The 21,517-nt window shown below is 35.3% G+C and overlaps 1 protein-coding gene across 1 annotated transcript in view; it reads right to left on the reverse strand.

Moving 5' to 3' along the window:
* The window catches only part of col23a1a (collagen type XXIII alpha 1 chain a), a 163,829-nt gene that overhangs the window by 27,151 nt on the left and 115,161 nt on the right, over positions 1–21,517 (reverse strand). The window contains exons 4-9 of the mRNA XM_067390423.1: positions 19,134–19,141; positions 17,884–17,910; positions 7,807–7,833; positions 7,344–7,370; positions 4,624–4,650; positions 3,857–3,883 (exon numbers count right to left, since the gene is read on the reverse strand). Of these exons, the coding sequence (XP_067246524.1) occupies positions 3,857–3,883; positions 4,624–4,650; positions 7,344–7,370; positions 7,807–7,833; positions 17,884–17,910; positions 19,134–19,141 (143 nt within the window). The remainder of the gene's footprint in view (positions 1–3,856; positions 3,884–4,623; positions 4,651–7,343; positions 7,371–7,806; positions 7,834–17,883; positions 17,911–19,133; positions 19,142–21,517) is intronic.

A 21,517-nucleotide genomic window follows, 5' to 3' on the forward strand; every position in this document is an offset into this window, starting at 1 on the left:
TTGAGGAAAAACAATACGAGTTTTGAAAACCTCAGACTGAGGGGTAGTGAGTTAACTAAGCAAGATCTTAGGTGCCATGAAGGGAAGACGGCCTTCCTGGACATGGAGCAGCTTGGAGATGAAGGCTATGGCAGCAGAGAAGGGACAAACCTTAATGAGAATCTGATTACTATGCAGACCTGCATGAGTGCCATGACCCTGCGAGAGGAACAGGATGAACAGAGGAGCAGAGATACACAGACCAGTCATCAAAAGAGCTTTGAAAGAGCATTTCACTGCCACTGGAATGGGAAATATCAAACCCAGTCGAGCACCTTGCAGGATTTTGGTCAAATTAGCTTTAAAGCAAACCCTTGTAGTTTATATACATAATGTTATACATAATACATACATACATAACATATATACATGACGTTCAGACCAATTATTTGCCTGATATTTGGCTATTTTGAAATGTTCTATGTCAACCAAATACTGTTTTTACAGTGTGCAAGTAAAAGTGTCAGTTCCAAAATTTGCCAACATCCTTGTCAGTGGATAACATACTCTGTCATTCAAAAGTTATAATAGTTTACAAATTGTATATTTTTATTGATCAAAAGTGATAGTAAAGACATTCATAATATTAAAGAATATTTCTATTTCAAATAAATGCTGTTAAATGTTCTTTTGTACTTTCTATTCTTCAAAGAATCTTGAAAAAACAACATATCATGGTTTCCACAAACATATTAAGCAGTTTTCAACATTGATAATAATCAGAAATGTTTATTGAGCATCAAATTTGAGCATATGAGAATGATGTCTGAAGGATCAAGAGACACTGAAGATGCTGAAAATTCAGCTTTGCATCACATGAAAAAATTACATTTTAAAATATATTAAAATAGAGAACACAATATTACTGTTTTTACTGTTTTTTTGATCAAATAAATACAGCCAAGAGACTTCTATTTCTTATAAAATATTATACTATTTATTTGTTGTCAATTTAATATAATATAATAATATAATATAATATAATATAATATAATATAATATAATATAATATAATATAATATAATATAATATAATATAATATAATATAATATAATATAATATAATATAATATAATATAATATAATATAATATAATATAATATTATTTTGTGGAATGGTTCTCATTATGATTGGATCACTTATTCAAATTCTTGCCATGTCATGAAAATAAAAATAAAAAATACTTGCAATTTTAACTTGCATGCTCTAAATGCAGACTAAAAATGACAATATGTCTGGACAGCCTAAATTCAACTGAGATTCAAATAAAAAAAATAATCTAAAATGGTTGGTCTTGCCATCTTGAAATAACACTGGACAAAAACCATGGTTTTATTTTTGCTGTCTTAAATCACATCGGTCTGGACTACATATTTATGTTTGCTTCTCTCTGTAAACCACATTCAGAGGGCTGGATTGTGCTGACAGAAAGCTGCACTAGAAGCACAGAACTTTTTGTCTGGTGCAAGAGATTTTAAATAGGGCACCATAGAGGTGAGGACAGATGCCACTTTCTCTCTCTTTAAAAAGTTTTGAGAATAGAATGGAAAAATGTAAGGATTATTTCATAGCTGTTCACCATCACGCTAAACTGTGTTGCAGCAAAACAGGTACATTGCTAATGAAAGTTAGCTTCCAAAATCTGAGAGGTAAAGTCTTGCAAAAGAGAAAGAGAAAAAACAGAGCAACATAGAGAGCAAGTGAACGAGTGACACAGCACGTTGATGCCAGCGTGAGCATGAGGGTTGAGTTAGCAGGGATGTGGTGACCTGAGGGATGGTTGAGGTTTCCCACACTGCTGCTTTACTCAGCACTGCACACATGTTCAGCTAACTAAGCTTCCCATTGACTTCTATTGTTCTTACACTATATAAATTACGCTAATTATATTTACTACAGACTAACCCCAACCCTAAAATAAAGCTTGTGGCAGTTTTAGAAAAGAATAAAGACATTATATACTCTGTATTTTTCCTTTTTAGGGTTTCCCAACAGGGAGGTTTGTTGAGCTTTATCTGAAGTCTGGAGACATTTTTCATTGTTTTTGTGCTTTGAAACATACCATCTCACACACTACACACACAGCACACTCTTTAATAGATCAAAGAAATCAATAAACTCCTGTGTTTCTTTCTTTTAAAGATATATTATATTATACTATATTATATTTAGCACTTTACAATAAGGTTTCATTAGTTAATATTAGTTACTTAATCCACAGCCATATCACCCTGTAGTCCAAGACTGACTGCCCACTGAAGCTAAGCAGGGTTGAGCCTGGTCATACCAGGATCGGAGACCTCCTAGGAAAACCAGATTGCTGCTGGAATAGGTGTTAGTGAGGCCAGCAGGGGGTGCTCACCCTATGGTCTGTGTGGGTCCTAATACCCCAGTATAGTAAACGGGGACACTATACTGCAACAAGCATTGTCCTTCGGATGAGATGTTAAACCTAAGTCCTGACTCTCTGTGGTCATTACAAATTCCATGGCCCTTCTCTTAAAGAGTAGGGGTGTAACCCCAGTGTCCTGGCCAAATTCCCTCCTTTGGCCTTTATCAATCATGGCCTCCAAATAATCTGCATCCTTTGAATTGTCTCTCTCTCTCGTCTCCACCTATAGCTGGTGTGTGTGTAGTGAGCGCACTGGCGCCATTGTATTGTGGCTGCCGTCACATCATCCAAGTGGATGCTACAGACTGGTGGTGGGTGAGGAGAGACGCCATATGAGTGTAAAACACTTTGGGTGTACAGTATAGTAAAAGTGATTGATTGATTGATTGATTGATTGATTGATTGATTGATTGATTGATTGATTGACTCATTCATTCATTCAAAAAATGAACTACTTCTACAGCATTAATTAATGTAGTTAATGTTAATTTCAACATTTACTAATACATTATTAAAATCAAATGTTGTATTTGTTAACATTAGTTAATGCACTGTGAACTAACATGAACAAAAAAATTAAGAGCTGGATTTTTATTAACAAACATCAACAAAGATTAATAAATACTATAACAAATTATAAAATTATATTATATTATATTATATTATATTATATTATATTATATTATATTATATTATATTATATTATATTATATTATATTATATTATATTATATTATATTATATTATATTATATTTATAGCAAATAAATAAAACATACCCCAAATTGCTTAATTTAAATACATACCATGTATTCAAAGTCACAAAAACAATGATGTGAAAACTGAAAAAGTACATTATTATCCATTGACAAGATGTAAGTAAGTTTTGGGTCACACTACTCATAATCAGTATTTAATTGGTTGATGCTACATGGTCATTTCAAAATAGCCAAATATCAGCCAAACAATTCTGTGTTTGATTTGGAGCGTGACATCAGCAAGTGTGGGCGTGGTCATCCTCAAGAAATTGCCCAATAGAAAATTAAGTCAATTAAAATTATTTGGATTGTATTCCCATATTTTTACTTCAGTTGCCCATCTCATATATCCACTTCCACATTATAGTAATGCCATTTCTTTGGGTGTGCGTGAGAAAAAAAGAATAAAGAAAGATGAAGAAAATATGAGAAAGAGAGAATATTAACTATATTAAATGAATTCAGCCTTCTGTCACACAAAGTTCAGCCCTTCAATCCTGGTTTACGATGCATCATCAATCTTCACGATTGTGATTAACATCCAGCCAGGTACTGTATCTCCTGCATTTCTCCAAGGCACATGTAACATTCTTACTGTTACCTGATTGTAAGGGAAAATATGAATATACTGTAGATCTATTCAAAGTGACAGAAATATGCAGGTACTGACCCTTGGCCCAGTGTCTCCTTGGTCACCCTAAAACACACATAGACAAGACATATCATTAGCAAAACAGCAGTATATAAACTACAGTAAATACTAGGTTTTTCTGTATCATGAAAAGAATTGGAGTGGTTCTTGATAGTGGATTGGATGGTTTCTAAGGTGTTCTGAGAGGGGTTATGTGGCAGACTGTGACTGTTGCAATGTGGTAGCAATAACAAGCTACTTTTGTTTTAGATGTAAGAGAAACTTTATCTCATTTGAACATCCTCATTCATAATATAAACTGGTTTGGTAAACCATCTTTTTGACAACAAGAGAACAGATCATTGAAATCAGGGTAGGGAATAAGCATAACTGTTTACTAATTACTATAAATGAGGAACACTGATCTAGGAGAAAGAGCATTCTGAGGCTCTATGTTTTTGTTTTGTTGTGCTTGTTTTTTTTTCCCTTCTTCTTCTTCTTCTTCTTCTTCTTTTTTTTACAGCAATCAAGAAAAGACTTCAAGACGGTCTTCATTTACCACAGGTTTCTTATTCCTCTAATTTAATGCCTGACACGGTCTACATCTCCTCCAAAACATGTGTTTGAAGACAAAAGCCAATGCAAATGAAATTTGTGAGTTGTTTTAGAAATCAGAAAACATCTGCTTGCTGGGAAGCTGAGATCGGAAACAGAATGAAACAGTCCTGTGTGTGTGTGTGTGTGTGTATATATATATGTGTGTGTTTGCCGTACAATTCTTTCAACACAAAATATACTAAAGGTACCTTATCTCCTTTTGGTCCTGGCAGCCCCTGGAAATAAATGAATTGGGTGTGTTGATTAGACAGATTGCCCAAAATGAAATATTGATGTGACAAAAGTCTAAGGGAAAATGCAGTGAAGTTCAAAAACAGATCTAAAAATCATGTGAACCATTCATTCTTTCAGTCTTTAGTGTCTCAGTGTCCTCGAACTTTTACATGTACCTCATCTTCAAAGTTTTCAAAGTCATCTTATTTTTTTTTTTCAAATAAAATTATAGACAGCACCTCACATCTGCACTAGATACTGTATAGCTGTAATCTTTGATCTTAAAAGTCACTTGTAAATAGAACGATCAAAAGTCTGTGAATATGATGGATGTACAACTGACTGAACATAAATAAAATGGTTTGAGTGAAACTGGAAATGGTATTTTAATGAGGTTGTTCACATGACCTTCTCACTGTGACCCATATCACACACTGGGCTGAGACAACGAGGCTCCTAAACTGACCTACATGTTTAAAAACTTTACTTTGAAAAAAGAGGCAATGCTAGTGTAGCTAATGTGAAAACCAGTCTCAAAGTTCACATTGAGGATGACATGGAGAATAACATGGGAACATTTTAATAATGATGTAAAGATCATACAGTGGCAAGAAAAGTATGTGAACCACTTGCAGAATCTGTGAAAATGTGAATAATTTTAATAAAATAAGAGGGATCATACAATATGCATGTTATTTTTTTATTTAGTGCTGTCCTGAGTAAGATATTTTACATAAAAGGTGTTTGCATTTAGTTCACAAGACAAAACAATAGTTGAATTTATTAAATAACCCCATTCATAAGTATGTGAACCACTGATTCTCAATACTGTGTGTGGTTACCTGATGATCCGCGACTGTTTTTATGTTTTGTGATGGTTGTTCATGAGTCTCTTGTTTGTCCTGAGCAGTTAAACTGAGCTCTGTTCTTCAGAAAATTCAGTTTTAAAGCATTTTTGCATATTTGAACCCTTTCCAGCAGTGGCTGTATGATTTTGAGATTCATCTTTTCACACTGAGGACAACTGAGGGACTCAAACTCAACTATTAAAAAAGGTTCAAACATTCACTGATGCTCCAGAAGGAAACATGATGCATTAACTTTTGAACAGGATGACGATGTCACAATTTTTCTTATTTTGTTTAAATATCATTGTTTTTCATTTAGTACTGCCCTTCGGAAGCAACAGAAGATACTTGCATGTTTCCCGGAAAAAAAGTACAAAGTGCAATTTACCTTGATATTTGAATTCAAAAGTTTTCACTCCCCGACTCTTAATGCATCGTGTTTCCTTGTGTTGCATCAGTGAATGTTTGAACCTTTTTTAATAGTTAAGTTTGAGTCCCTCAATCGTCTTCATTGTGAAAAGACGGATCTCAAAATCATTTAGTCACTGCTGTAAAGGGTTTAAATATGCAAAAGATGCTTGAAAACTGAAATTTCTGCAAGATCTGGAGGATTTTTCTGAAGAACAGAGCTCAGTTTAACTGCTCAGGACAAACAACGGACTCATGAACAACCATCACAAAACATAAAAACAGTCGTAGATCATCAGGTAACCACACACAGTATTGAGAATCAATGGTTCACATACTTATGAATGGGGTTATTTTAATAAATTCAGCTATTTTTGTTTTGTTTTTTGTCTTGTGTACTAAATGCAAACATCTTTTATGTAAAATATCTTACTCAGGACAGTACTAAATAAAAAATAACATGCATTTTGTATGATCTCTCTAATTTTATTAAAATTATTCACATTTTCACAGATTCTGCAAGTGGTTCACATACTTTTTCTTGCCACTGTATGTGCAGTAAAGAAAAACTCCCATTAAAATGAATTATTATATAAAACATAAATAAAAAAAAACAAAAACAACAAGAAATACAGTTTCAACAGTAAGCTATTTTAATTTTATATCTAAAATGTTTACAAAAGAAAAAAAGGCAAAACATTTAGTGAGTTTTATTGGCTCAAAAACCTAATAAATAAATGCGTTAGGTTTTTAAGCCAATAAAACAACTGCAATTAAAAATGCCACAGTCAGTCATCCAAAGAATCTGAATAAAATCAGATTCTCATTTTAGATATGGAGTATTCGACAATACACTTTGGTTATATGCATCATAGAATCCCACATTTTCATGCCTGAATGAAACCTACTGTATGATGACCTTAGACTTTCTTTCAAGCAAGTCAAAACAAAACAACTGTCTTTCACAGGAAGCGACAGACAAATGGTGCTTGGAGGTGGTCTGCCTTCCAGAAGAAGTGGTTTATGTTACACTGGACAAATGGGCTTCCCTTGGCAGCGCTAAAGAGCACAGCAGGGTTTATAAACCACCGCCTATTTGCAAGAGCATAAGCTAACAATGATGAATTCTCTCTTTTTGGTGTGTAATCCATTATTTCCATCTCATTTGCGGATAGACATACATGGTGAAAGGCACTTTGAGGTGTGTGACCCTATATCTGGGGTGATAAATGGCTTGAAAACTTATATAGGAGTTTAATCCCTCTGCTGCCAGGCAAAAATAATACCATAACTCCTATTTTACACAGTGCAAATGAACAGCTTGCAGATGTGTGTAAAGGTTGATAACTTCCATAAACCTACTTTATGAAGCAAGTAAACAGTACTTATTGGTCTACAATATTAGATACGGCACAGTAGAGATATGAAATTGTATTTACCTGGCTTCCTTTAGCTCCAGGAGTACCCTGCAAATAAACAAATCAATTATCAGTTAAATCTCTAGAGGCCAAAAATCTCACCTCTAAGTCTCTATGATATTCTGGCCTCTAGATATGGCTCAGGTCCCTCTTTCAACGTAATTCTATGAGATGTTTCACTCATTTTACCATCTAAAAAGTCAAGATTCATAATTCTGATTGCTTAGAAAAGTTACACAATTGAGGCCTCATTCACATCTGTAGCAGAAACAGTCAGTTACGTGCCAGAGATTAAGGGTGCAACAGATATGTAATCAAATGAAAGGAACATCTCCGTAGTCTAGTGAAGAGGTGCCTGTATTTCTAGTTATAATATTCATTTGCAACTTTTCTTTTCAAAGTGTCACACTGATAAAATGTAAAAAGTCAGAACATCTTTTCCAAAACATAAATTCTTGTCTCGTTTAAGCTGGGGAATACTCACAGGTTTGCCATCCAGACCAAGTGGACCCTGAACATTGGAAAAAGAGAAAAACAGACGATTAAACCCCAGGAGTCCACCAGACAGCCCGTCATAAAAAGTAAGTGCAAGGATAGACTCTGAAATGAAGTGTGAGGGATAAATCAAGAGATGAGGATCAGAAGAGAAACAGAATTAAAATGTCAGATCATGATGTCACTCCTCTGTTTTTAAGATGAGGATTGGATTCAGACATGTTTTTTTGATTTTCAACATAGAATTTCTGCAACCAATTTCACCAATGAGCAAAGAGGCTCTAATCAAGATTAGTATTATCATATTGATCAAGTAACTTTACATGCCAGACAGTTTAGAAACTTGGTTACAGACTTACAAAAGACTCAAATACTAGAAGAGTCATTAGCTATGTTTCCATCCAAAGTTGCGAATTTAACTGGAATTTTCCACTTCCCAGCAAACTGGCGCAAAATATCTGTAATAAAAATGGAAGTTGCTGCAATCGGGGAAGCCACTGTGTCTCGTTTGGGAACGCAATCTTGTGTAAAACACTTCTGGAAGTTAATTAGACCAAATTTTTGATGAAAGACTTTTGCTCAGGCATTTCAGAAAGATTGAACCAACATTTGAGATTCTGTGCGATGATACTGGTCCACTGCTTAGTCTAGTTATGCCATTCCACCGTGCCCCAGTTCAGACAAAAAACACATTGACATTACAGTGCATAAGTTGACCACATGTGCATCGAGGGATTTATTTGGTAAATGTGTATACACTGTAGTTTATGTGCATGTCTTCATATAAGATAAAAAATGATCTGCCTCGATTGACCACATTTTTTGAATTTATGCTAATTTTGGTGTTTCTATCCAGCATTTTTTAAATGCAATATTCCAAAATTCGCATAAAAATAGTTAGATGAAAACATTGCTAATGACTGATTTTGGGCTTTTTAAGATTAATAAAAAAATGAATACAATACAATACAGCATTATACATATGGCTAAAAATGGGATAATTAATAATTGTCATATGTCATTTAAATATTTAACACATAAGATTCATAGTAGTCAATTTATGTTGTTTGTAAAGCAAATTGAGAAATTAAAGTGGCTGTGCAGCATGTCAAAAAAAGGAAGGATGTTCCACAATGGCAGCTTATCATAAGTTATTTTATTATTTTTTAAGCAAAACCCTTTTTTTTGTTCAGAAGGCCTAAAGTCAAAGGTGAAAACACTGATTTAAAAGTGTCATGAAGCACCTAGACTTGTTCTAAATGTAGCAGTGTCAAATAATTCACATAGTTTTGCATCAAAATGGCATTGACCTTTGGACTTAGAAACATATATTTGTACCTGTAGTGGCACTTTCACATCAAAATTCAAGTTCAGTTATTACCACTTTTTTTCTTTGTGTAAGGATGGAAAAAGAGGAACATGATATGCCACAACACAGCATAAATAACAAAGTAGAGTTGAAAAATAAGTCTTGTTGCAACCTGTGTGTTGGTCACTCAGACTTATCAAATAAAAATAAACAAGAAAATTAATCTTGTCCAATTTGACCAACAAGGGTCAAATTAGACAAGAAAAAAAAATCAAATAAGAAAAGAGAACAGCAGACAGAAGAGGTGAATTTATATTAGTGCTTTTACTGGAAAGAGGAAAAAACAAGAATAAATTAGGAGAGAAATTGAGAGAATAAGAGAAGCATGAAACATAGCCTGACACCAACTACACTGCTCAATCCTAAAATCTCCCAGCCAATGCCAATGATCACCTGATCAATCTGATTGGTGAGCAACAGTTGAGTCTATAAACAGAGGTTGATCAGCTCTCCAAACACTCATGATTTGCTGCTAGTGCTCACAATAATCTAGAAGCACAGAATACAAACTAATATTTAATATTTTAGGCTAGTTTGTCCCTAAGCATGAGCAACAGCAACATTTATGCATATATTAGCAAACACCACTAACAGGTAGTTCAAAATATTAAAAATACTGTCTACTTAACACAACCTTATGCAGCTTCTCTTTTAAAACTTGCACTGATGAGAAACCGCTTCTATGTTTGATTCTTAAAAATTACATATTAAATTAGTGTCGTTTACATGCTCTGGGTTAAATCATACAAATCTGCAGCCCAGAGTTCACCAAATGAAAAATGTGGTGTTTGAAAATGCTCACATTTGTGTGCTTATGAAGTGAACACAAGGTCTAGTGCCCTTCAAACCTCAATGAAGTTTCTGTACCCAAAAGTTGGACAACATCCTAGGCTAAAATAACGAACACTAAGCTTCTGCCTTTGAATAAACAGACAAAAGATGTACAAGTCCATTGTGGACAATAAACAATCCCTGGTCTTAAGTGTTCCCAGAGGTATGTTAAGGACAGGACGTTTGTTTTGAGGACGTGCTCAAAGCTCTAATCATACATCTGGGAGCGTTTACATGGCCTGCTCTCTGTGGTGTGTCCTCATGGTTAGCAGACACCATGTGCACAGGTCAATGCCAGCGGACTTCCTGGAAGAGAAATGAATGAATCGGCTAAGACATCTAACTCTGATTTATGACCAGAGTACCCAGGGTCTCAGACCCCTTAAGTTCATCATTGTGAGGACGAGATCAGTCTTTGCACTGGTCACTGTTGTTGGGTCTCAATCTGTTGATCCTTAAGGCCAAAGACTCCTACATTTGTAATTGAATAATCCATCAAAATGACTGGGGGATTAAGGTTTTCTTCCTCAAAAATCTTAGAAACATGGCCACTGTTGACTTTTGCATGGACAAACCTCACTCACATTATAATCCAAGAATGTATACTTCACATTTACAAATGTTCTGTTATCTGTCTCGCACCTGAAGGTCCATATGGATGCCACACATGAACTAACACAACTCAATTTATGACCCCCTGAAGAGTTGGTAACCGTGAAAAAAAAAAAAAAAAAAAAAAAATCAAATCCATCCATTATTTCTAAACCTGCTTTTCATTCTTCTCCTGCAACATAACGAATGGCCAAACGAAGTACAAAACCTCCAAGGAAAACCTCTCATAAAACAATTAAATGAAGATTAATCCTGGATATTTTATTTTGTTGTGTGGACCACCAAATTCCAAGGAGGAACAGCGGGGGAAAATTCCAAAGTAGCACAGATTTACCACATATATTTAACCACAAAGTGCAAAGGAGTGAGAAAGAGGATTCGGATTACCAGTAAAACATAGAGAAAATGAAATAATGACTTTTTTGTCTGTTGCCCTTTGCCAGCATTAAAGTTTTTCAACTTTGCCATAAATCGCAAATTCATCACAGGGTAATCGAAACGGTTTGAGTTCAGGCCTACAAAAGCATTCCTGCTAAAATTGGACTTCGTGGTGGGCTCAATGGTGCTGTGAGGGAAATCTGGGGGGATTGTATCAATGAGCCCTTCGAGTCAAATCAAGACTTAAATGTTTTAATCAAAAGAATCTTTCACAGTTGACTGCCTCCACCTACTTAACATTTTGTGTTTGGGTTGGACAGTGCAAAAATGTCTTTTATTGCTATAATATCTGGTTTTAAGCCTTTAAATGCACTGCATTATTCCAGTAAAAATATCTAAACAAGATTTACTTGAAGAAATATTGCACAAGACATAAGGACTGATTTCACAGACAGGGTTTAGATTAAGCCAGGATTAGACCTAAGTTCAATTAGGACATTTAAATAGCTTTTATAACCTTGCCTTACAAAAAAAAAAAAAAAAAACATTTCTGGTGTGCATCTTGAGACAAAACAATAGCACTGACATATTTTAAGATACTTCAGTGCAAGTTGCTTTCAGTTAAAACAGCTCAAACATCAGGCCGGGACTAGGGCTGACTGATATATCGCATGCGATTGTCACGCAATATCGCATTCATTATCGAAGGCGATTCATCTGCGATATGAACGCGATATTGCGTGGCTTGTCAGTGATCTACGGCTCTGTCTATTAAATGCCGCTCCATTTAAAAGCAGGTGATTTAGCGGTAATCAGGGAACCGGCTTTGCTGACGAAATGCGCGTGACAGTCGCATGCGATATATCGGTCAGCCGTAGCTGGGACACAGCACCAATCCAACAGTCGGCCGTCGGCAAGTGCCTGTCGGGCTAGTTTTTTGCCTGATTCGTCGACGGCAGTTTGCCTGATTCAGCATTTTGAATCGGCGTCATGTCTCCAGTGAGAGTGGGAACTCTGATTGGATGTTCAGTTTAACAAACACGTCAGTGCACAAGAATTAAAGTGAAAGTGATGAAAGAGCATGTAAGTCAAGATGGCACAGACAGAAGGCTGTAATTGATATTCTAAATGGTAAGCAATCACTGCTTAGTTTACGTTTCATATGTCTGCAGATATCTCGTATATCCTTGTTTCAGTTTCTCCTTTTTAATAATGAATATATATATATATATATATAATCTGTGCAGTGTGTTTTTTGATGCATTTGATGCAGTGAACACAGTTCAGCATTTCCGAGTTTATGTCCGAACATAAATACAATAATGAGCCGGTGTTCAGACATAAACACGGATGCTCTGAACTGCGTCAAATGCGTATGAGTCTGACAGGGTAGAAAAGAAATGGTTGAATAAAGTCGTTATTTTTGTTCTGTTTTTGCGCACAAAAAGTATTCTCGTCGCTTCATAACATTAAGGTCTAACCACTGTAGTCACATTAACTATTTTAACGATGTCTTTACAACTTTTCTTGACCTTGAATGACGTTGCTTTCTATAGGGGATAAAAAACCTCTCGGATTTCATCAAAAATATCTAAATTTGTGTTCTGAAGGTGAACGAAGATCTTACAGGTTTGTAACGATGAGAGTGTGAGTACTTAATGACAGAAATGTCATTTTTAGGTGAACTAACCCTTTAAGACTTGTTTTCAGAGAATATATATCTAATTCAATTTTATTTATTTATTATTTATTTATGATTTAGAAATTGTTACAAAAAAAATTAAGTATAAACCTCTCCAAATGTTAGATGAAGAAGACAAAAATACTAAAGTCAGCATTAAATTAAAATTCATCCTATCTGCTTTGTGAAAGCATGGTGTAGATATTATTGTGAACAATTTATCCATGTATTTTTTGACATCGTCATGTTTAATCAAACTTATCCAATCATTTAGTCCACTTATACCTCTCCTCTTCACAGTCAATTATAAGTGTACATTAATTTTGAAGAGCAATATCTCAAGTCCAATCAACAACCAATGGATAGAACCAAGTCTCCATCCTAAATGTACAAAATTAAAAAAAAAAAAAATCCATTACACTCATCACAATATGGAAGAAATGAACTGTCACTACTTCCTTGTCAAGTTATCATTACTTTGTCGTTACAATTTCAATGTTATTTTACAACAGAAATAGAATTTAACCATTTAAAACTCAGACATGATGTGTAATATATATTCATATTCTCAATGATTATGCATATTTAATTAAATTGATTGTGAATTGATCAATGATTCTTTTTTTTCATTAACTGAGGAAACCGATTAGGCCAACTAAATAAGACACTGAAATGGATAACGGACAGAGGCGCATGCGGTTTCTTTTTTCTGCATGAACCACAATCTCATCCTTTTGTGACTTTGCAAAGAGAGATGAACCCTCATCTGGATCCAATGTCCATGAAGTCTCCACGTCTCTCTGTTCTCCTTTCTTCTTGGAAGGGAATATCGTTTATTGGACTGCTTTAAACTTCAAGTACATGGAAATACTTTTGGGATATGTGACATTCATTTCTTTCCCACTGGCCCGCCAAGAAAGAAGTTCCTGGATTTAAAAAAAGAAACACTACCATGTCAAGAAGATTCATAAAAAGCCTTCATATGACACATTTTGGCTCTGATGTTCAGTGACAAGAATTATGATACTAGGTATTGTAGGTAAAATAGATATACTGAAGAAATTAAAAGTGGTGTATGTGACCATGCAACTGGATCTTTCTTAACTAGCAATCTCCTTCAGTAACTCTTCTCACAGTTTGTGCCGGACAAATCCAAAAGGATCATGCTCAAATCCAAAGAGATCAAGCCAAAGACAGTCTCGTGAGAGGCGTTCTCGGCCACGTCTGCATGTAATACAGACTGTTTACGATACTGCTAATCAAATCATGGCCTCAAATGAGCACCGACAGCATGTGGGCACCACCTGAGCATATGAGAACAATGGCGAGGCATCTACACACAAGTTGCGCTCATATATGCGAGTAACATTAACCCAGCACACTTACAGAACAGAATTAATCTGGATCTACCTGCATTCCATCAAGCATTTATGCGTACGCTTCCTGTTTGGCTCCTGTTGCTCGTCAGCTAAACTCCTCAGGCTTAGTGTAACAGTGTAAATTATATTTACTTGAAATCATCTGCTTTTTGTCATTAATAATCCTCGCCATATGACGTAAGTTAACACAAACTGTCTGTCAAACCAGTTTACAGGACAAGAACAATCATGCCGTGAGGGAGTAAAGGGGATTGTTTAAAAGACGCGAATTCTGCTATTGCTGGTGAATGGAGTGAAATCACTAGCGTATGTTTCACAGTTGCTAGCCGAAAGCATTTTGAGATTGCGTTGTAAACCGTAAAGGATGTGGATTTGGGGCGAGTTCACACAAGCACCTGTTGCTCTGTTCCAGATGATATCGAGGCTTGGCAGATGCTAATGGACATGCTCCAGTTTAGGAAATCTGATCTCAAACATAGTGAGGTACTATGTGGTACTTCATGCCAAATAAAGTGTCAGTGCAGTACATGTTTTTTCAATATATACATTTAATTTCTTTTTACAAAATATAGCATTCCCATTATTGCAATTCTATAAATAAATAAGTAAATAGAAAGTGTATGTTTATGAAACTATTAATATATTAAACTGATTTTAATAACAATAACATTAATTACATAAAGAAATGACCTGGTAATATATAAATTCAGATTTGAGATTTGAAGACACAATAAGGCCATATTCCTGGATGACGATGTCAAGATTCATCAGGTTTAAATTGTTAAAGAATGTTTGGGAGGGAGCAAGAAGAATCATTTTCACACATGAATTGGCACCTCTGAGTCATTGAAAGTCTTCGGGATGTGCTGGAGAAGACTTTACAGAGTGCTTGACTCTTGTATTGCCAATACAAGATCTTGACCAAAAATGAATGCACCTCTTGATGGAAATAAAAGTTGGGATGTCATTTCCATCAAGAAGTGCATCAATTTTTGACATCGTCATCCTGGAATATGGCCATGATGTGTCTTCCTACATGGTGTTAAAGATATGAAAAGCTACACACTCCATCAGTTAGGGTTAGAAGAAGGATATGCATATAACAGTATTTTAAAATCTTTTAGCAGGCTTGTCCCTCTAGTCATTTTTCATATCACAAAATCTACTGCACTATTTTATAAACAAAACGTTTTCTATATAACAAAACATATCGTTGGAAAGATCTAAGACTCAAGGTTCCATATTCTGTTTTGTTATATAAGCAATATGTGGTGAATGAATTGCAATTTACATTTTTAAAGTTAATCTATGATTTTAATAACAATACTAGTCTACTAATAATAATAACAATAATAATTGAACAGGATGAGTTCCATTACTTTACTACATTAAAGGGATAGTTCACCCAAAAATGAAAATTTGATGTTTATCTGCTTACCCCAAGCACATCCAAGATGTAGGTGACTTTGTTTCTTCAGTAGAACACAAATGATGATTTTTAACTCCAACCGCTGCCGTCTGTCAGTCAAATAATGCTAGTGGATGGGAACTTCTACTATAAGATTAAATAAAACATGCACAGACAAGTCCAAATTAAACCCTGCGGCTCGTGACGACACTTTGATGTCCTAAGACACGAAACGATCGGTTTGCGAGAAACCGAACAGTATTTATATAATTTTTTACCTCTAAAGCATTAATTTGGACTTGTCTGTGCATGTTTTATTTAATCTTATAGTAGAAGTTCCCATCCACTTATCCAGCATTATTTGACTGACAGACGGCAGCGGTTGGAGTTAAAAATCATCATTTGTGTTCTACTGAAGAAACAAAGTCACCTACATCTTGGATGCGCTGGGGGTAAGCAGATAAACATCAAATATTCATTTTTTGGTGAACTATCCCTTTAATGAGTTTCTTTCTGCTAATTTTTTTAACAATCCTGCATAATTTATTTTTTTGCATAAAAATAACTAAATAATTAAAAAGTATATAATTAAACTTAAAGAGTATATCATTTTTTTATTTTTAAATATGACATAATTTCGTCATCATTCGACATCATTTTGAAGCTGCATTGAAACTGCAATTTTTGACCTTCATCCCAGTGAACCCCACTGAAGTCCACTATATGGAGAAAAATCCTGGAATGTTTTCCTCAAAAACCTTAATTTCTTTTTGAAGAAAGAAAGACATGAACATCTTGGATGACATGGGGGTGAGTAAATTAACAGGAAATTTTTATTCAGAAGTGAACTAATCTTTTAACTAAAATAATAAAATAAAAATAAAAATATAACGAACAATAAAAAATATTTTACTTCTTTTGATTTTAGAGTGAAATATGACCTAGACATTTGTTTGTGTAGCATGTACACATACACACACACACACACACACACACACACACACACACACACACACACACACACACACACACACCTGTCTATAATTAGCCACAGACTTTTCCCGGCAGACGTACAAATCTGGGAAAAACGTGAGTGTACCTCTGATACTAATTTGCTGGGCATGACTGACCCAGCCTTAGCCTGGCATAGACTGTTATCTAGAAGTTGATCTTACAGCAGATACGCCATTGCATATCAGTACAAACATCAGTCTGATTTTAGTAGAGATAATAGGCACAGAGACAGGAAGTGGTAATGTAATAAATAATATCTGCAGTATAACTGGCTAAAGAGGTACAATAAGGCTTACTCAGAACTCCCAGACAAATACATTCCCAAATGAACTTGTACTTCACGCCGCGAGGTGAGTAAGGCTTGTTAACTAAACATCTCTTGATATTTGGAGCCAAACCAACCAAACCAAAGGGTCCACAATTAAGGCGCAGACAAAACAAGGTACAAAGCCTCATTCGTTTTGTGACTAACCACAATCTGACCCCAGGTTCACCTTGACATGTTCCAGAACAGCCTGCTGCTTATCATTCTGCTGTCCGCTGTTCTACTGACAGCCACTAGAGGCCACCAGACCACTTCTATAGTAGATTATACAATCATAACAATGATCCAATTCAATAAGAAATCTGTTTGGACCCCAAGAATTGATCTCATGTTTGTATCTTCATAAACAGAGGTAGTAAAAATATATAAACTGACTGTTGATTGTTTGACTGGGGCTTATTTCATAAATGAAATACAAGATGCAATTATGAGTCACAGTTTACCAAGCAAATGTATTTTTATTTTTACACAAATAAACTTGACAGATCGGAGCACATCTGCCTATATGTCACAGTTCATATGTGATGTTTTGTCTACGACCAATTCATTTTTAAACACCAGACTGCTTTCCCTGTACTTTCCATTTCAGGGTTCAAGAAACCAGGAAATTATAAACTAAAAGTCCTAAGTGTCTCTGGCCTGCTGTCCCGGACACAGGTTTAGCCAAGGGGATGAATCTATAGCGGTTTCAACAGTGAAACACTATTACCAATGTAATTGAGCCCAGGAGCGCTTTCATTCTTTCCAGGAAACTCAGCATCATTATCGTCCATGTTGCAGAAATACCAGCGAAAGTGCTTATTCTTCATCAGAGATAGAACTAATCAGTAGAAGAGTTTGAAACTTTTTATTGCAGATTTTAGACACTATTACTAACTCTTGATGCTATGTAGTTCATGTTCCGTTTAAAAGATATTGAAAATATACTCTATGAGCTGCACAGATAAAGAGAAAATTGACATCAGCAGCAAGTGAACAGGAGGTGATTGAAGCAATAAGAAAAGGAAAAATAGCACAAGATGGAGATTAAAACACAAGAAAGAAACTAGATAATTTAAAGAACATTTACCGGGTAACCGTCGCGCCCAGGTTTGCCCTGTGCAAAGAAAAATTAGGTATAATAAATAAATATAAAACTAGAATAAAAAAGATTACAAATCTCAAGGTTCCAAAAGGGGGGTTCCCCAGTGATGCCATTGAAGAACTATTTTTGGTTCCACAAAGAAACTTTCAGTGAACAGTTCTTAAAAGAACCTTTTTTTTAATAATCTAAACAACCTTTTGTACAGTGGAAAGGTTCCATGAATGTCAAAGGTTCTTAATGGAACCGTCAATGCCAATAAAGAACCTTTATTTTAATAAAGTATAACATCATGACAGTTTTCATAATCCAAAGAAACCGTTCAATTTCATGAAAAAAGAGAAATATTCTTAAATTCAGCATGATTAAAGAGTTAAACCAAAACATTAGATTAAACTATTCTGGTTAACCAATCAGAACTTGAAGAACAAACGTACATGTTTTAATTACTTCAACAGTTTTAACAATCTGTCAGTCTTTCCGCAAAGTAAATCTCTGTTGTTTGTTTATTAGTTGGAATACAGCACTTTGCAGAATTATAAATTAAAACTTTGTGTTTTAGAGTTTCTTCACATTGCAATAGACTTCTGAGTAAATAAATCGGTGGACCTCTGCTCTACAGAAGACCAGAAATTAAATGTGAAAGTCAGCAAACCAACCTAAACTGTTAAAATTTTGAAAGCCGTCACACAATTTGACATCTGCTAGCATTAAACTTCAATGAAATCTTCTTGACAGCATGCTAAAATACAGATTAGAAGCCACATATCTGTTTAAAATAAGGTGTCGACGGCTTGATTTGAACCTAAATCTAAAGCAGGTGTCAGACAGTCTGCAACCTGTTGTTTCACTGTGTTACACTTTTGTTGGATACCAGAACATCAACATTGGTGTGAAGATTCTAGAACTTTAATATCAGATCTTCTAGAAGCTGCTCTGCTTTTCAGCTAAATATTCCAGAACTTTATTACATATTTTTTATCATTATTCTAGAACTTTATTCTAGAATCTCAGAAGCACTGGTGTGAGTATTCTAGAATGTTAATTTTTGTTTAGATTCTAGAAATTGCAAATATTCTCAAATGTAAACATTTCAGGAGCTATGAAAGATTCCAAAACTTGGAGGCAGTTTCTCAGCTTTTATGACTCACCCTTCAAACTTTTGTCAGCCTTACCACAATACAGAGCTCATATCTGCTGCATGCCATTATTTTGAGGTGTGAGGATGGGGTACTTACTGGGGGTCCTGAAAAAAAAAGGAAACACAGCAAAGAGACGTGTAAAAAAAACTTTCAGTTGAACTTTAACACGAAAAACATACCTTTACTCTTTTATCAAATAGGAAAACCTCTAAAGAAATGTGTCCTGGTACAAAATGGCACAGAAATCTATGTCAGGTTATGACCCTCAGAGGAGACAAAGAGGTTTAAGAGGCACATTGAAGTTTTATGAGGCAGAAAGTTGTTGGTATTTACTCATGTCTAGACGCTGACAGAACTTACTCCTCTTAAGAGTTTAAAGAAAACATTCCCTCAGCACAGTCAAGTTCTGACCATTGTGAATTAAACAGCTTAACCATTTGGAAAGCATTTACCCAGCTAAGAACATTTAAGAACGTTTCACTAATGTTCCCATAAAGTTGTGAAAATGTTATTTCTGAAAGTTCTCTGAACGCTCAAAGCATCCAGTTTTACATTTTTTTTTTTTTTTTGGTTATGAAAACGTTAAATGATTAGTTCACTTGTGAATGAAAATTTCCTGATAATTTACTCCCATGTCATCCAAAATGTTCATGTCTTTCTTCAGTCAAAAAGAAATTAAGGATTTTTCTCCATATAGTGGACTTCAGTGGGGTCTAAATTGCAGTTTCAGTGCAACTTCAAAGGGCTCTATGCAAGCCCAGACGAGGAATAAGGGTCTTATCTAGCGAAACGATTTGTCATTTTCTATAAAAACAACAATATCGGATGATTTTGAAGTTTGAGAGGAAAATTAGATGAAATTTTTTGCCTCAAGGTTCCTCAAAAGGTTCCTCAAAAACCTTAATTTCTTTTTGACTGAAGAAAGACATGAACATCTTGGATGACATGGGGGTGAGTAAATCATCAGGAAATTTTCGTTTAGAAGTGAACAAATCCTTTAAAGTCCCTGTAAAGTCATTTTAACCTACCTACTAATTATAACATACGCAAACTCGGTAACTTACACTCATTGGTGGGCACGTAGCCTACTGCCGGACTGTTGTCGAGTCGACAAATGACGGTGCTGCGAGACGGGAGGAAATAAGAAGACCGAGCTGTATTGTATATTATAACAACCATCTTATATGCATTTGCGTGACGAAGGCATTACTAGCTAAATGTACAAAGGGCTGTATGAGCGTAATGACACTCGAGACCATAGGCTCGAGACACAGCGTTTGAACCGCTGTAGAGGCGGCGCCACGCTCGGTGCGTCATCGACAGTTATATAGTGTTAGGGGAGGGGCTATGCTCGGGGGACGATGTGCGTCATTAGACCCCCGGTTTAGCTCCGCCCAAAAAATCCTGAGCAGAGACTTGGTGAAAAACTGTTTAACGCTCTAACTTCACAATTAAGCATTACTCAATTCACACACTTTGTAATGTGTTTTAGCAATACATTTGTAACATTTATAAAGTGTTTAGAAAGAATTCTCAGAATTGACTTTACAGGGACTTTCAATTTTCAATTTTATCATTCTTCAAACATATGGGAATGTTACTTTTGCATGTTCTCTGAATTTGTTTTCATTTTGAGAACATTATTAAAGACCACATAACTTTGAATCAACATTCTATTAATGTTACTGAGAATGTTCCCTATTAGCTGCAGTGCAAGATGGTTAAAGAGAAATTAAAGAATATGAATGTGTGTGTGCTTTATGGAGCTAACTGTGGACATCAAAATGCATCAGTAAAAAGATTGATCTTTTAATTGATGAGGGTTCTAATTGAATGAGCACTTTTTAATGATTAAATTATCATGGACGTATGCAACCTGCCTAATGTTTGTGCTCATTAGTCTGCTAAATATCTTCCAGCTTTCCAACCATATTTTCTCTCTCACACTCTAAAGAAACAAACAGACTGTTGTGCAACATTTCCCCACATTTGACTCTTCCCGCCTGAATTACGACCCAAACTACAACAAGCAGGCACAGCTAAACAGAACCACATCTAGCGAACTTAGTGACAAAATGACCCACTATCTCTATGTAAATAAAGTGTTCTGCCAGTGTTTGAAGTTCCTCTCCCAGGGCAGCGGAGCTGGAACAAGTTTGAAAAACAGATGTAAAGAATTGTCATCCTGTCCAAATGCCAGTTGCATGGGAACGCCGTGATACCAGATTTAATCTGATCTGGTCAAGAGGTGAATATAGGTTCTGCTGTACAAACTGTACACATTATCCAAATATAATGTTATGGCATACTTGAGGTCATAGATGTTTTCAGGCAAAACATTATCTGGACACCTTCTTAAAACTCACAAGCTGTACTGATGGCTTTTACAGCAACTGACGTGACAGTGAATCATTTTGAATCATTCCGAACCTGGGGCCTTGAGAGCCACATGTGTGTCTACCCCACAGCTCACTTAGAAA

Source organism: Chanodichthys erythropterus, chromosome 1 (genome assembly GCF_024489055.1).
Source record: "Chanodichthys erythropterus isolate Z2021 chromosome 1, ASM2448905v1, whole genome shotgun sequence".
Classification (NCBI taxonomy): Eukaryota; Metazoa; Chordata; class Actinopteri; order Cypriniformes; family Xenocyprididae; genus Chanodichthys; species Chanodichthys erythropterus.